Here is a 13,944-nt window from a genome sequence, read left to right as displayed (position 1 = left end):
AAACCAAAGTAGCTCTCTTAATCGTTTTATTACACCACCCTGTTTTGTTTTCCTCATGACACTTATTGGTGTCAGAGATGACTTTATTTATTGGTCCCCTTGTTTGCTGTCTCCCCCCACTAGGAGGTCACCCCAGGGACGCAGGGGACTTACTGAATCTGCCTCCTTCACAGCTGTGAGCAAGGCCTGTATGCCTGATATATATTTGCCAATTGACTGGGTAAATAGTGGTTGTTTTTTTTTTACAAGAAAGATGTATTTTGAATTATTTATGTAATCAAAATTTAATAAGAGAAAAAAACTCTTTCCACCTTCCCACCCTCCCCCCGACCCTGCCAAACTACATGAAGAATAAGAAGGGAAGGTTATTGAACTGACTTTTCAGTGAGAGGGAACTAGGAGAAAGGGAAGGGAAATAACCATTCTGGCATCCTTCATCAGCCTGTTTTCCTTCCGCTGGTCTGCATAGCTGAGGAAGGGAGCAATTTTATTCCCTAGTTCCTTTGGGGCCCCAGCTGAGCAGAGGGTTCCAAACCCAAGGCGGAGTCTGAATGGGTGCTCGTGGGCTTCCCAGCCCTGCCCTGCCCCTTTGGTAACACAAAATATGGGAGACAGTGACTAGGAGCCCTTTCCCACTCGCACCCCTATCTTCCTCTGAGGGACCATCCTTCCACATCTCTCACTCCATCAGGTTTGGGCAGAGCAGAACCCCCAACTCCCAGCGCTAGGGTGGGCATGTAATTCCAGTCTGGCCAATCAGACACACAGTAGCTGGCCATGCATGTGACCTAATTTGGCCAATGAAAAGCAGCTCTGGGAGGATTGGTGGGAAGCTGGCCCACTCTCCACCTGAGGAGGAGGCAGTAAACTGGTGAGATGGGCGGCAACTCTTCGCTACCTCAGAGAAAACAGAGCTAAGAGACAGGTCTCTGATGACATCATCTGAGAAATAGTTCCAGCATGCCTTAAGTCCCCGAATTCTCCAGTGACATGACCCAGTTTTGCTTTCCCAGGTCGAATTGGGTTTTTGTCATTCGCGATTCGAACAATCCTGTCCAACACCTCCTTCAGCTACTGAAAAACTATCAACAACCCCCCTTCATCCAAAGGCTAGTAACCTGATTCCCTCCCCCAGCCAGGCAAAGTCCTCCGGGATGTGAGTCCAGCTTCCTCCCTACCCCGCACCCCTGTGCCTCAGCTGTGCTGCTCCACCAACCACCTCTCCTCTGGCCACCCAAGACCTGGACCATCCTCCGGGATGAGTTCCTGATTGTCTTACAGGGCATTCCAGACTTGGGCTCGGGTGCTAACAGCTGAATTCCTGGATGGAGAGGATGGTGCTTGGGGAGACCGGGCTTTATTGAGCACTGCAGGGGGCACAGTTTTGGGAAGGAAAGCCCAGTTCCTTCTCTGCATCTCCTGGTCATGCCTATCAAAGTGCTTCAGGGCTGGGGGCGGGAATTTATCAATACAGTAGGCAATTCCTTTTCCTCTGTGGCCTCAATTTCCCCATCTCTGAAGGGGAGGAGGGGCCTAAGAGAAACGTTGAAGAACATTGGGTCCTTACCTCCTAGCACTCTTCTGAGTCCTGACAGAGCTGTGCATAAGCTTCAGCGATGACGGTGTCCTGGAGACCAGAGGGGACCATCCCCAACCCACCTCCACTCATTTGCAGTCCAGCCCTCCCCCGCGCGGTAAATCCGGGATGTCCTCCCCAGGCTAGAGTCCTGAGAATCGTATTCAGGCTGGGGGTCTCCTGGGCAGAGGCGCACAGTTCTGAGAAGGAGGCGAGGTATGGGGGAGCCCCTGCTTGCCGACCGTCCCTCCCATTGGGCTCCGGCGCCAGTTCCCCGGCCACCCTGCGTCCCAGGGCTGTGTCCAGCTCTGGCTCCCTCCCGATCACCTTCCCACAAGGTCTGGGCGCCCCCGGGAAGCAGACAAGGATGCAGATCATGTTGTCCAGGCTGCCCTGGTGAGGATGGAGGAAAGGAGGCCTGGCGGGAGAGGGCTGAGGCCCCCGAGCAGGGGTTCCCCGGTCTTGGAAGCAGCCCGCCTTCTCAACAGTCCCGGTGTTCTCGACCCGCTTCCCCAATCCGTTTATCCCCATTTCGCTGAAGTCCCGCCCACCCCAACCTAGCCTTTAGACCACACCCTCTCCCAGTCCTAGTCCCCGGCCTTTCTACAAGGGCCACGCCCTTCTCTGTAGCTCCACCCACTTTGCAAGCAAACTGCTCTTCCTTCACCAGGCACTAACCATTTCTCAGGCCCCGCCCCTAAATCCCAGACCCTCCCCTTTCAGAAAGACGCTGCTTTCTCTGAAGTCCCTCCCACCGACCAATCTGAGCAGAGCTACTCTCCTATCGGGCCTCAGGGCATCCCGCAGGCTCCCGCGCCTCCGGCATTTGGCCCTGCCCCTTTCCGGATGGCCACGCCCCTTCGTGAAACCCCACCCCCTCTAGTTTTAACCCTGCCTTCTAGACTCGCGCCTGCATCAAAGCCCCGCCTCCCCGCACCAAGCCCGAATTATCCCAAGCCTTGACCCCTCCACACTCGTCCCCTAGGACCTTGCACGGACACGTGTCCAACAGCTGCGCGCAGAGAAGCTCCGGGGCCAGGCCCAAGCGGAGGCGCGAGGTCACCGGTCCTGCCAGGGCACCACCCGGCATAGCGTCCCACACTCCGTCGGAAGCCAGAAGAATGAACTCGTCCTCCTCCTGGCGGGCCAGGGCGGCCACCTCGGGCTCCGCAGACACCAGCTGCAGTTCGGGGAGCCTCCTTGAAGGCAAAGTCGCCCATACAGCAAGAGAGCCCTCCAGGCGCCGCGGCGGAGGGTGCCACCGGTGTGGTGCATGCGCTCGCGCTCCCAGGGCCGCTTGGGTCAATGGCCCTTGGTGCTGAAGGCTCAGCACCGCGCGGGGGTCGCCGCAGTGCGCCAGGTACAGGAAGCGCGGAGAGACGAGCGGAGCTACCGCCCTGGAGCCGCTCGGGAAGGCGCGGAGCAGCGCTCCGAGCACACCCCCGGGCTCCCAGGGCGCCCGCCCGGCGCTCGAGCACGTGGCCGGGCAGGTGGCGCGCCCGAAACAGGCGGCTAGCGCCCCGCCGTGGCCGTCCAGGCCAGCGAAGAAGGCCCAGACGGGAGGCAGCCTGGGCAACGCTAGCCAAGCGCAGTGCGCGTCCTCCAGGCGTGCGCCCTAGCCCTGCGCCCCGCGCGCAGGCCCCACGCCGCCGCCGCACCGCCGTGTGGCCGCTGGGCGCAGCGTGGCGCCGCCGGGAGGGACCGAGGCCCACGAGGGCCCCGCGCTCCGCCTCCTCTTCCTTGGGAGCAGGCCAGAGGAGACGCTCCAGCAGGCAGACGAGGGCCGCCATCCTTCACCCTGGGATAAGGAAGGCTCCATTCTCTACACCTGCTCCCCCTCACGTCTCCCCCCCCCCCCCCCCCCCGAATTAATCCGCTCTGCTGTGAGATTTTAAACCCCTAAATCCCTTTCCTATGTCCCTGGCCTACACTTCAAGTTGAGTCACCTGCAAGGATTAACTCTCCCCTCCCTCACCTTCAAGGCGAGCTTTGGGATCTGGGTCGGTAAAAACGATAACAAGAGAAAACAATGATACACCATGTGGCACGCGCTATTTTATAGACTTGTCTCCAGTGTAGAGAAAAGAAAACCCGGTCTTAGAGAAATACCTACCCAGAGCTAGTATAATTGGTGGGACCGGGAATCGAACACTAGAATCCGTGTTCTTCTCTACAGCACTCTGGGCTTCTGATCCCCAAGTCCTATTCTGTCCAAACTAAACCCACCTCAGCGGTCCCGCCCCGAGCTTCAAAACGCCTTGATTTTTTTTTTTTTTGGCTCAGCCCCTCCCCTCCAGCCTTCAGCTCCTCTCCCTGGCCCAGTCTGTCCTTTCAGGTCCACAGCCCCAGAGCCTTCCAGTTTTGCAATGCTGGCCCCGCCTCCAGCCCCGCCTCGTAACTCCAGGCCCAGCCCGCAAACTCTAGCTAGTCACACCTGGCCCCTCTCTAGGTTAGGGCCACCTCTGCGTCCCGCCTCCCTCTCTTTTCTTTCCTGTTCCCACTCAGCCCGGCTTCTAGCCTGGCACTCTCCGGATGACTCTGCCCAGTTATCTGAATATTCCAATTTATCTTAGGCCCCACCCACCTCTGAACAGCGTCCTTTGCCTCGAAACTTTCTTAGTTTCTCACCGCCCCTTTTCCCTGGCCCCACTCCCTCTAAAAATCTAGGTTCGGACCCTACCGCAGAGTATTAGAATCTTTCCATCAATCACTCAGTGTTGCCCCCCGGCCCACTCTGAGATTTACTCCCCCATTCTCTGCGCCTGGGTTCCTACCCCATTCTCTCCCAGAGCCCCTCAACCTACCCCAGGCTCCGGCCCCTAAAGGCCACGCCCACTGCGGCCGAGACACCACCCTGCATCCTTCCCCTTCCACGCTTTCCCCGCCCCCTCGCCTACCCTCCTAGCCACGCCTCCAATCCTAGGGCGCCTCGGCGTTGCCCCGCCCCGCCCCGCCCACAGGCCCCGCCCCGGCCGCCCCGGCCCCGCCCCCGGCCCCCGCGCTGCAGTGCCTTCCCCACCGCGGCCCCGCCCGCCTCGGCCGCGCCGAGCGGAGGGCGGTGGCGGCGGCGGCGGCGGCTGGAGCGATCCAGGAGGAGGAGGAGGAGGAGGAGGAGGAGGATGGCGGCTGCGGCGTGGGCGCGGCGGAGATGAGCGCTCGCGGCCCCGGGCCCAGGGCGGCGCGGCCGGAGTGGGCGGGGGTCCCGATGCAGGCCCGAGGCGGGCCATGGGGCAGGTCCTGCCGGTCTTCGCCCACTGCAGTGAGTAGAGGGAGGCTCGGGCCTGGTGCGCGGCCCGGAGGCCCGGGCGGGGCCGTCTTCGGTATCCCCTCGGCGCCGGACCGCGGGAGAGCTGGGATGGGGGGAGGAGGCGAAGGAGACAAAGGAAGCTCTCCCCTCCCCCCGCGCTCTGGCGGCGGGGGGGGCGGCCTGCCCCGGAGGGCCTGGGTCAGCGGGGTGGAGGTGGGGGCCTGAAACCCAGCGTGGGGCGCGCTGGGCGCTGGGCTGTGCGGCCGGGCCCGGGCGGGGCCGGAGGAGCGGCGTGGGGAGCTGTCCCCTCTCCCTGGTGCTGGCCGCAGCTGGCGGGAAGAGGGTGTTGAATGGAGCGGTAGAACCAGGATGGACGAGAGGGGTCTAACCCCCACCGCCCGTCTTCGCATCCCACCCCTCCTTGTGGGCCCAGACTCGGAGGCAGCCTGGACCTCGTTCAAATCGTCCAACCCCCTGTCCACGAGCAGCAACCATCCCTGGGTTGGAACCGCTAGGTTCTAACGGACTTGACCACTGATTTGCGGTAACCCTGGGGGAGGCCCACGCCGCTCCGGGTCTCTGACTCCCCAGGTGAGGAGACGAGATGGGGGGGGGGGGCGTCCGATTTCAATTTGCGAACGATATTGAGTGTCTCCTGTATGCAAAGCCCGGAGCCAGATCTGAGGGGCTGGATTCCAACAGGAAAACGCCTTGTCTGAGCCTCACTATCTGAGCCAATCCATGTCTGACATTCTGTGTCCCACACGCTGTGGTTCTGATAGTCGGGGATCCCAACAGTCTCTGATCCAGCCACTCCTATGTCTCGAGACTCCAGATGCCAAATTCTAAAAATTTGCTATTTCAACATTCTAAAGTACCACCCTATCATCCTAAGTTCTGTCTCCCTTACCTTCCCTGCCTTCAGCTCCCATCTCTCTTCCCCTCAGTCACTCTGCTCCATTCACATCTCTCTAGTCCTCAGATATGCCAAGCATAGTGCCTGCCTCGGGACCTTTGCTCTAGCTGTACTAGCTGCCTGGAATGCTCTTTCCTAGATATCTGCATGGCTTCCTCACTTCACTCAGGTCTCTGCTCAAATGTCATCTTATCAGAGACAGCTCCTTCATTATCTTGTCTGAAACAGCACCTTCCTCACTTTCTTTTTTTTTTTTAATTATTTATTTATTTTTTAAATTACATTATGAAAAATATGAGGTCCCATTCAACCCCACCGCCCCCGCCCCCCACTCCCCCCACAGCAACACTCTCTCCCATCATCATGACACATCCATTGCACCTGGTAAGTTCATCTCTGAGCATCACTGCACCCCATAGTCAATGGTCCACATCATAGCCCAGACTCTCTCACGTTCCATCCAGTGGGCCCTGGGGGGATCTATAATGTCCTGTAATTGTCCGTGAAGCACTATCCAGGACAACTCCACGTCCCGAAAACGTCTCCACATCTCATCTCTTCCTCCCGTTCCCCACACCCAGCAGCCACCATGGCTACCGTTCCCACACCCATTCCACATTTTCTCTGTGGACATTGGATTGGTTGTGTCCATTGCACATCTATGTCAAGTGAGGGCTTAGATTCCATATGGGTACTGGATGCACTCCTCCCGCTTCCAGTTGTAGACACTCTAGGCTCCATGTTGTGGTGGTTGACCTTCTTCAACTCCATGTTAGCTGAGTGGAGTAAGTCCAATAAATCAAAGTGTAGGAGCTGAAGTCTGTTGAGGCTCTGGGCCTGGGTGTCATATTATCAGTCCAGAGATTCAAATCCCCTACATTTATCTTAAACCCAGCACCAACTACAATTCCAATAAAGTAGCATGCAAGTCTTGTGAAAAGAGATCCCCTCTGAGTCCAATTCCATCACGCAGAAACACCAGCTCCAAAGAAGGGCTATCTGTCATGGCAGTGAACCCCTTCTGCCATGACCATAGAACCCGTGGGTCTCTTTATCCCTCAAAAGAACCAATACCTGGGGTTGTATCTACCTTATCTGTCTCTTAGACTCTGTTCAGTTGTACATAGGGGTATTCCTTCTGACAAACTCCAGACTCTTTTTTAGAGACTCACAGCCTTATAATCTCATTTCTCCTTTCCATTTCCCCCTTACATTAGGTCAAACAGCTTCCCGAAGTCATGTTATTATATGTAGACAGGTATATTCTGCTGTTCCGCATTAAATCTTTAATTCAAGGTCATTTTATAGTTGCTTCTTCAGCTGGTATGTGGTAGTGATCCCTCGGTGCCAGGAAGGCTCATCCCCGGGTGTCATGTCCCACGCTGGGGGGCTTCCTCACTTTCTATCTCCTTATACTGCTTTACTTTTTCTCCATGCACATAGCAGCACCCAACATCCTATATCTACTTGTTTCCTGCCCCCCCCCATAGAAAGTAAGCTTCATGAGGGCAGAGATTTTTTTGTCTGTTTTGTTCACAGCTGTAGCCTCCCCAGAGCCTAGAAGAGTGTCTGGCACATAGTAGATGCTCAATAAATGATTCTTGAGAGAATGCGTGAATTGAAACCTAAGATTCCTGATTTGAAGAGTCTAAGATTAAGATTTCTGGATTTGAACTTCTAAGACTCTGAAATTCTAGTGAGGCTAGAATTTTAGTCTGTATGCAGAATGTTCTAAGGGTGCTGCGATTCAAACATTCTAAGATTCCTTAATTTGGACCATCTGAGACTCCAGGAGTGGCACACTCGGTGATTTGGACAGTCCAGGCTTCTGAGAGTCTTTGATTCTTTCCCTTTCATAGAAGAAGCTCCGTCTACAGCCTCCTCTACCCCTGATTCCACAGAAGGTAAAGGGGCGGGGGCGGGGGTGAGAAGTGGGGGACTTGAGGATGTTCAGAGCTGGGTAGAGGGGTTGGGGAGAGCCTGCCACGGTCCTGTTGACAGAAGCGTGAGCCCTTCTGCCCACTGTAGGAGGGAATGACGACTCGGATTTCCGGGAGCTGCACACAGCCCGGGAGTTCTCGGAGGACGACGAAGAGGAGACCACGTCGCAGGACTGGGGCACCCCGCGGGAGCTGACCTTCTCCTACATCGCCTTCGACGGCGTGGCGGGGCCCGGGGGCCGCCGGGATTCGGTGGCCCGTCGCCCGCGGCCCCAGGGCCGCTCGGTCTCAGAACCGCGAGACCCACCCCCTCAGCCCGGCCTGGGCGACAGCTTGGAGAGCATTCCCAGCCTGAGCCAGTCCCCGGAGCCCGGACGCCGCTCAGTCCCCGACGCAGCCCCTCCCGCTGAGCACCCCCTGGAGGACCTGCGGCTGCGGCTGGACCAGCTGGGCTGGGCGGCGCGGGGAGCGGGATCCGGGGAGGACTCTGCCACCAGCAGCTCCACCCCGCTGGAGGACGAGGAGCCCGACGGCACGGAGGCGGGAGCGTCTGCGGAAGGTGAGAGGTCCGGAGGTCCCGAGGGGTGGGATGGCATTTCCTCTGGGCACCCTGGAAGAGAAAGCTCACGGCCTCTCTCCCTACCACCCCAGGACTGGGCCTGCCAACCCGTCTTGCTCAGACGCCACCGCCCGAGGTCTTGACTTCCCAGCCCAGCCCGGGTTCTGGGACCCCGCAGGTCAGTACTCCGTCCCCATCCCGATCTCGGGATTCGAACTCTTGGCCTGATGAGCCCCTGCTGGCGGATGAGAAGGGGGACGAGCAATGGGGACCACTGGAGAGGGAGCCAATCACGGGGCAGTGCCTCCATAGCACGGACCAACCAGGATCCACATTGGAACCACACCTTCTAGGTAACCGGCGAGGACGGAGGGGTGCCCCTGGACCACCTCGAGGCCAGCGGCGGGGGGACTGGTCTTTAAAGGAACCTACCTTTCTAAGGTGGGGGGTGGCCGAGCAGGCTAGACACGATAAACTCTGCCCTTCAAGAAGTTTCCCTTTATTTGAGGGTTGCTGCGAGCTCTTTATATATGTATATATAATCCCCTGCCCACTTGAGAAGTTAGCCCTCCTTCAAGGGGGGGGGGGGCTTCCAGCTAATCCTTGGGATTGGCTGATAGTTGAAAACAAACAAACAAACAACAAAAAAACCCGCTCTGTTTTGGAATGCTCCCCCTAGAGGCTGATTTTGGATAAGCCAAATTCCCTGAAAAAAAAAAAAATTCGCCTCTCTTCTGTGGCCATCTCTACGCCTTTTTAAAACTCTTCTTCCCTGACCGCCCCTCGCCTTGAAAATATGCTCGGCTTCGTGGACCAGTGATGGGCTGGTTATAGACTTCACCGCTTTCACCAGCTTACAAAGAGAGCCCGCCCCTTTTTAGAATTGCCCCCACCTCTATGGACAGCCATTGGCTGGACACCAGAGGCCCCGCCCCCCGGCTCCTTTCCTCGGGGTTCCACCCAAGTGGGCAGAATCCCCGAGAAACAGCAGCGTCCGCAGCCTCTCGCTCAGAGCGGAGATGGGGAGTAAAGGTGGGTTTGCGGGACGAGCTGCGAGGGGGGCCAGAGGACAGCGGAAGGGGGGCCCAGGACTCACCCCATCTCCCCCGCAGCAGGGGGGGAATGTTTCCTCTTGGTTGTTAGATTCTCCAGAGCTGCAGGCTGGGGCTGGGGAACTGCGGAGGAGGGGTGGTCTAGGGAGGTCGCGGAGGGGGCGTGGGGTCCCCTCTCTCGCGAGCCGGAGGCCTGGGGCGTAGGAGCCGGGATATCCCCTCCCCCAGCCATGGGCCCAGGCGGCGCTGTCACTCAGGGGCTGGACGGGCCAGCACAGCTGCGCGCGAGGCCCCCTCCCCCCAGCGTGCCTAAACTTAGCCCCCGCCTCGGGCGACCCGGCCCCTCCCCCCCACACTGGAGCAGGCCTCGGGGAGCTGGCAGGGGAGGGCCCTGCGTGGTGGGGGGTGCTCTGTTGAGCGGTAGATGGAAGGATGTGTCTAGGAAGGCTACAGAAGTGAGGGGGCCAGACTGGAGGGGGGGGGGGACGCGGTGGGGACAGATCCGAGCTAGATTGGAGGGAGGACAAGACTGAGAAGGCCTGGAAGGGAGCCTCTGGGGCCTGTGGAGGGCTGTTAGAGTTCTGATGAGCCGGAGCACACGCTGGAGTCCGAAGCTCAGGTGGATTTTGGGAGATGAGTTTAGGGTCTCAGAAAGAGGTCAGAAATTTGCTTAGGGCTCAGAAAGGACTGTGGTGCTATGAACACATTTAGGACTCAGAAAAGGGAGGTGGTAGGGGGTTATCTATGAGCTGCGACTTTATCCCTGTCAGATGGGCAAAAACTGGAAAGAGCAATAACACCCATTGCTAGGCAGGATGACGGAGAAAGAGCACTCCCATACCTTGCATAAGAAAATGAGAATTATTACAATCTTGCCAGTCAGCAACCTGGCAACATTTATGACATTCAGAAATCTGTAGCCAGACCACCCAGTGACTCCATCCCTGGGATTCCATCTCAGAAATGGAAGCTCCAGGAGGTAAGAGTAACTATAGAAAGATGTTGCTGGCAGCACTGTTTGGGGGTGATGGGAGGAAACAGAATGAATGACCCGAAATAGGTACATGGTTGCATAGATGATGGTACAGCCACAACACGGAATATCACCTGTCCCTTAAAAAGAATGAATTAGGGTTGACTAACAGGGATTTCTATAAGAAAAAGTGGATTGTGAGGCGCACAATGCAGAAAAGTGTGTATATGAGACCGTCTCTCATAAATAACGACCACAGAGCGTGAGTGTGTGCAGGTGTCCTCCATAATGGCACAGGAAGGGGTCAGATTAAGGGGACTGGCTAAATGGTTAATATGGGTTTTCCGGGGGGCGAAGTGGGGACGCAGGCATGAAAACAAAGAGGACGCTAGGAATCTGGAGATTGGTGTGAAGCTCAGACAGGAGGGTCAAGAGGTTGGTTCAAGACTGGGACAGGAAATGAGAGCTCCAGGTCGAGAGGCCAGCCAGGCCCCTGTCCAAGCCCTGGCCTGATGCCCACTCCCCTCTACAGTGGCGGACCTGCTGTATTGGAAGGACACGAGGACGTCAGGAGCCGTCTTCACAGGTCTCATGGTCTCCCTGCTCTGCCTCCTGCACTTTAGCATCGTGTCCGTGGCCGCCCACGTGGCCCTCTTGCTGCTCTGCGGCACCATCTCTCTCAGGGTTTACCGCAAAGTGCTGCAGGCCGTGCACCGGGGGGACGGCACCAACCCCTTCCAGTGAGAACCTCTGGCCCCTGACCCTAACCCCTGTCCACACCCCAAGGGTCCCCCTGGTCATGACTCAAGGCCTCAAGCCGGGCACTAGCTCTTACACTGACCCTGGCCCTTCCTGATCCTTTTGCTGACTCTATTGTGACCCTGAACCTGACTTAAACCAGGTTTGGACCGCTGACCCCTAGCCCCAACCTCTGATCCTACCCTCTGGCCCTTAATCCTTGAACCCTAACCCTGACCCCCACCTTGACCTCAGCCCTCTAAACCTGGTTCCTTGCCTCGTCCCGCAGTCCTGGCTCTGGTTCACCCCCTTTCTTATCCTTGTCACAGCCACACCCCAAAGTCCGAGCCCTTGCCCACCCCCTGAGCTGCCCCATTCCCCTCTGTCCCCTCAGAGCCTTTCTGGATGTGGACCTGACCCTGACCCGGGAGCAGACAGAACATTTGTCCCAGCAGATTGCCTCCCGCGTGGTCTCTGCAGCCACGCAGCTGCGGCATTTCTTCCTGGTTGAAGACCTCGTGGACTCCCTGAAGGTGCCCCAATGTCCCCAGCCTTTCCCTGACCCTGGGAATGGGAGGGCCACTGCTGGGTAAGTTCACAGCCTACAGAGTGCCCTGTAGACTCTTAACCTTGACCCTCACCCCCAGCTGGCCTTCTTCTTCTACATCTTGACCTTCGTGGGCGCCGTCTTCAATGGTTTGACTCTTCTCATTCTGGGTGAGCTGGGAAGGCTGCGGGGATGGGTAGGGAGCTGGGTAGTCCTTGGGGTTTGGTGGGGGCCAGGGCCCCAGATGGAACTGTTATCCTCCCAGGGCAGCCTTGACCCCCACCTCTTGCCCACAGGAGTGATTGGCCTATTCACCATCCCTCTACTGTACCGGCAGCACCAGGTGAGTGTGTGAGTCCCACAGGTGATCTGACTGTCCTCCTGTCCCAGCCAGAGGCAGGAGAGGCAGGGGTTCCCACCCCTGACAGCCAGGACAGGACTTGCCCTAACCCAAGGCAGGTGGACTAGATGACGCTCCCTCCCCCCCTGGGGCTCCACAGTCCAACTGTCATGTCCCAGCCAGAAGCAGAGAGCCCCACACGGCTTCTCTCCCTGACACCTCTGCAGACTGAACAACACTCATCCTCGCCAGAAACAGGCAAATGAATTAACTCTCTTTCCTGCTGAGGCCACCAGAGACTGAGAAACATACATATAGTTGGAGACAGACAGACGGCTGCCACCAATCCCTAAACATAGCCTGGGCCTGCCTGACACCCATCCTAGCCAAAGGCAGGCGGGATGAGTGGTCCCCTCACTCCCTGAAACAGCCAGGGGCTGACTCACATCTCAGCCAGGATCAGGTGGGATGCTGGTGCCGCGAACGCTGGCGAGAGACAGGCAGAGCGGCTGACACTCCCTTCCCCAGAACAGCTGAGGGCCGACTGACACGTGGCCCTGCCAGAGACAGTCCTAACGTGCCAGCGTCGCCTGCCTGTGTGCCAGCATTGCCCGCCTGGCAACTCTCTCCACAGAGCGGGTGCCCAATCACCTGACCCTGCAGCTGGAGTCTCTGAACTCCCAGGAGAGTTTTTTAGTAGGGTTGAAGGTGGTGATTTGGGGGTTGGGGGTGGAAGCAGTTCCTAATGAATTAGGGAGGAACCCTTCCCTTCCTTGCCACCTCCTTTTTCTCCCCAGGCCCAGATCGACCAGTATGTGGGGTTGGTGACCCATCAGTTGAGCCACATCAAAGCTAAGTAAGAGCACCTGGGAGGAGACGGATGGGAGGGGGAAGTTTGGGAAATTTTTCTTTCTACACTCCCTGTCCCAAGTCCCTGGGGCTGAATGTCCCTTTCTTAAAGAAAGTCATTAGGGGGAGGACAGGGCTGGCTTAGTTCACCCCATCCCGCCCTCCCCCTAGCTCTCTGATGCGCAGTCCTTGTCCTGCCCCACTCATCAGTCCGTTTCTCCCTCAGGATCCGAGCTAAGATCCCAGGGATGGGAGCGCTTGCCTCAGCCGCAGCAGCAGTCTCCGGATCCAAAGCCAAAGCTGAATGAGAGGCTGTGTCTGCCCACCGGCCGCCTGCCCCCACCCCCAGCAGCCTTCAGCTCCCCTCCATCCCTCCTCGGACCCCACTCTGTCCACCCCAGGCCCCAGCCATTTCCCGGGGGTGGAGGGTGGGCTGTCAGGATCGCTCCCCGCCGGGAGTTTGTGCGACTTGCCCGAGCAGACCGGACTACATTTCCCAAGAGGCTCTGCTCTAGGAGTCCAGGAAAGGCGAGGCATCTTGGCCGCGAGGCTTGCTGGGACTTGTAGTTGCCTAGACGGGGCGCCCGTCCTGCACTTCCGCGACCCCGCCGCTGGAGGCGCCGTGAGGGCTTGGTGTTTCCTGGACGTTGCCGGCCCCAGTGCTGGGGCTTTGCATGGGGCCCAGAGGAGGCCTGAGCTTGAATTTACACTATAATAAAGACTCCTGTGGAAAACCCAAGGCCTCCTGTGCCTCCAGTCTTCTCCAGCTTTTACCCTCCTGCACTGAAAAACACTTCAGTGATACTCAGGGAAGAATCTACCCCCTCTTTCGCGGAGAAGCCCCCTCCGCCCTCTGCTAGATTACGAATGATGGAGGGGAGGACGCTGAGAGACCACCCATCCCAGGGCTACCCGTTCCTTGGTAGCTGCTTCCTCTGCTTGTGCTCGGGCCAGACATCACTAATCGATTCCCACACAATCCTATTATCTGAACCCCAGCCCCATGCAGCCAAAGGCCTGGGGGATGACCATCCCTGCCATATCTCAACCACCTCCTCATCTTCCCTGATCCCCAAACCAAGGACATCCCGGCCACCCCCAGTCACCAAGCCTTGTCCATTCTACCTCCCACGCAGGTCTCATCTGTCCACTTCTCTCCATTCCAATTGCCTTGGGAACAAGTTCAGGGCCTCCTGGCCTCTCTGGC

General features: G+C 58.0%; 2 protein-coding genes across 2 annotated transcripts; one reads left to right on the top strand and one right to left on the bottom strand.

Annotated features, from left to right (window-relative positions):
* Positions 1–1,570: 1,570 nt before the first annotated feature.
* PPM1N (protein phosphatase, Mg2+/Mn2+ dependent 1N (putative)) lies at positions 1,571–4,803 on the bottom strand. The gene is given in 9 exon segments (XM_071209003.1): positions 1,571–1,627; positions 1,666–1,716; positions 1,718–1,779; positions 1,855–1,969; positions 2,565–2,824; positions 2,827–2,903; positions 2,905–3,208; positions 3,211–3,315; positions 4,611–4,803. Coding segments are annotated over 9 exon segments (1,224 nt in total).
* RTN2 (reticulon 2) lies at positions 4,715–13,474 on the top strand. The gene is made up of 10 exons (XM_058280436.2): positions 4,715–4,835; positions 7,599–7,643; positions 7,768–8,238; positions 8,331–8,591; positions 10,796–11,003; positions 11,396–11,534; positions 11,649–11,718; positions 11,845–11,891; positions 12,686–12,744; positions 12,964–13,474. The coding sequence occupies exons 1-10, from the start codon at positions 4,802–4,804 to the stop codon at positions 13,043–13,045; spliced, it is 1,416 nt and encodes a 471-aa protein (XP_058136419.1). The 5' UTR covers positions 4,715–4,801; the 3' UTR covers positions 13,046–13,474.
* Positions 13,475–13,944: the final 470 nt, after the last annotated feature.

Source organism: Dasypus novemcinctus, chromosome 18 (assembly GCF_030445035.2).
Source record: "Dasypus novemcinctus isolate mDasNov1 chromosome 18, mDasNov1.1.hap2, whole genome shotgun sequence".
Classification (NCBI taxonomy): Eukaryota; Metazoa; Chordata; class Mammalia; order Cingulata; family Dasypodidae; genus Dasypus; species Dasypus novemcinctus.
Note: the sequence above shows the minus strand (reverse complement) of the source record. Positions and strands in the feature narration are given on the sequence as shown.

Coding starts and splice junctions, on each gene's coding strand:
- RTN2 (XM_058280436.2), top strand. CDS start 4,802: ATGGGGCAGGTCCTGCCGGTCTTCGCCCACTGCA. Junction 11,004..11,395: donor GACGGCACCAACCCCTTCCA/GTGAGAACCTCT, acceptor CTGTCCCCTCAG/AGCCTTTCTGGATGTGGACC. Junction 11,892..12,685: donor TACTGTACCGGCAGCACCAG/GTGAGTGTGTGA, acceptor TTTTCTCCCCAG/GCCCAGATCGACCAGTATGT.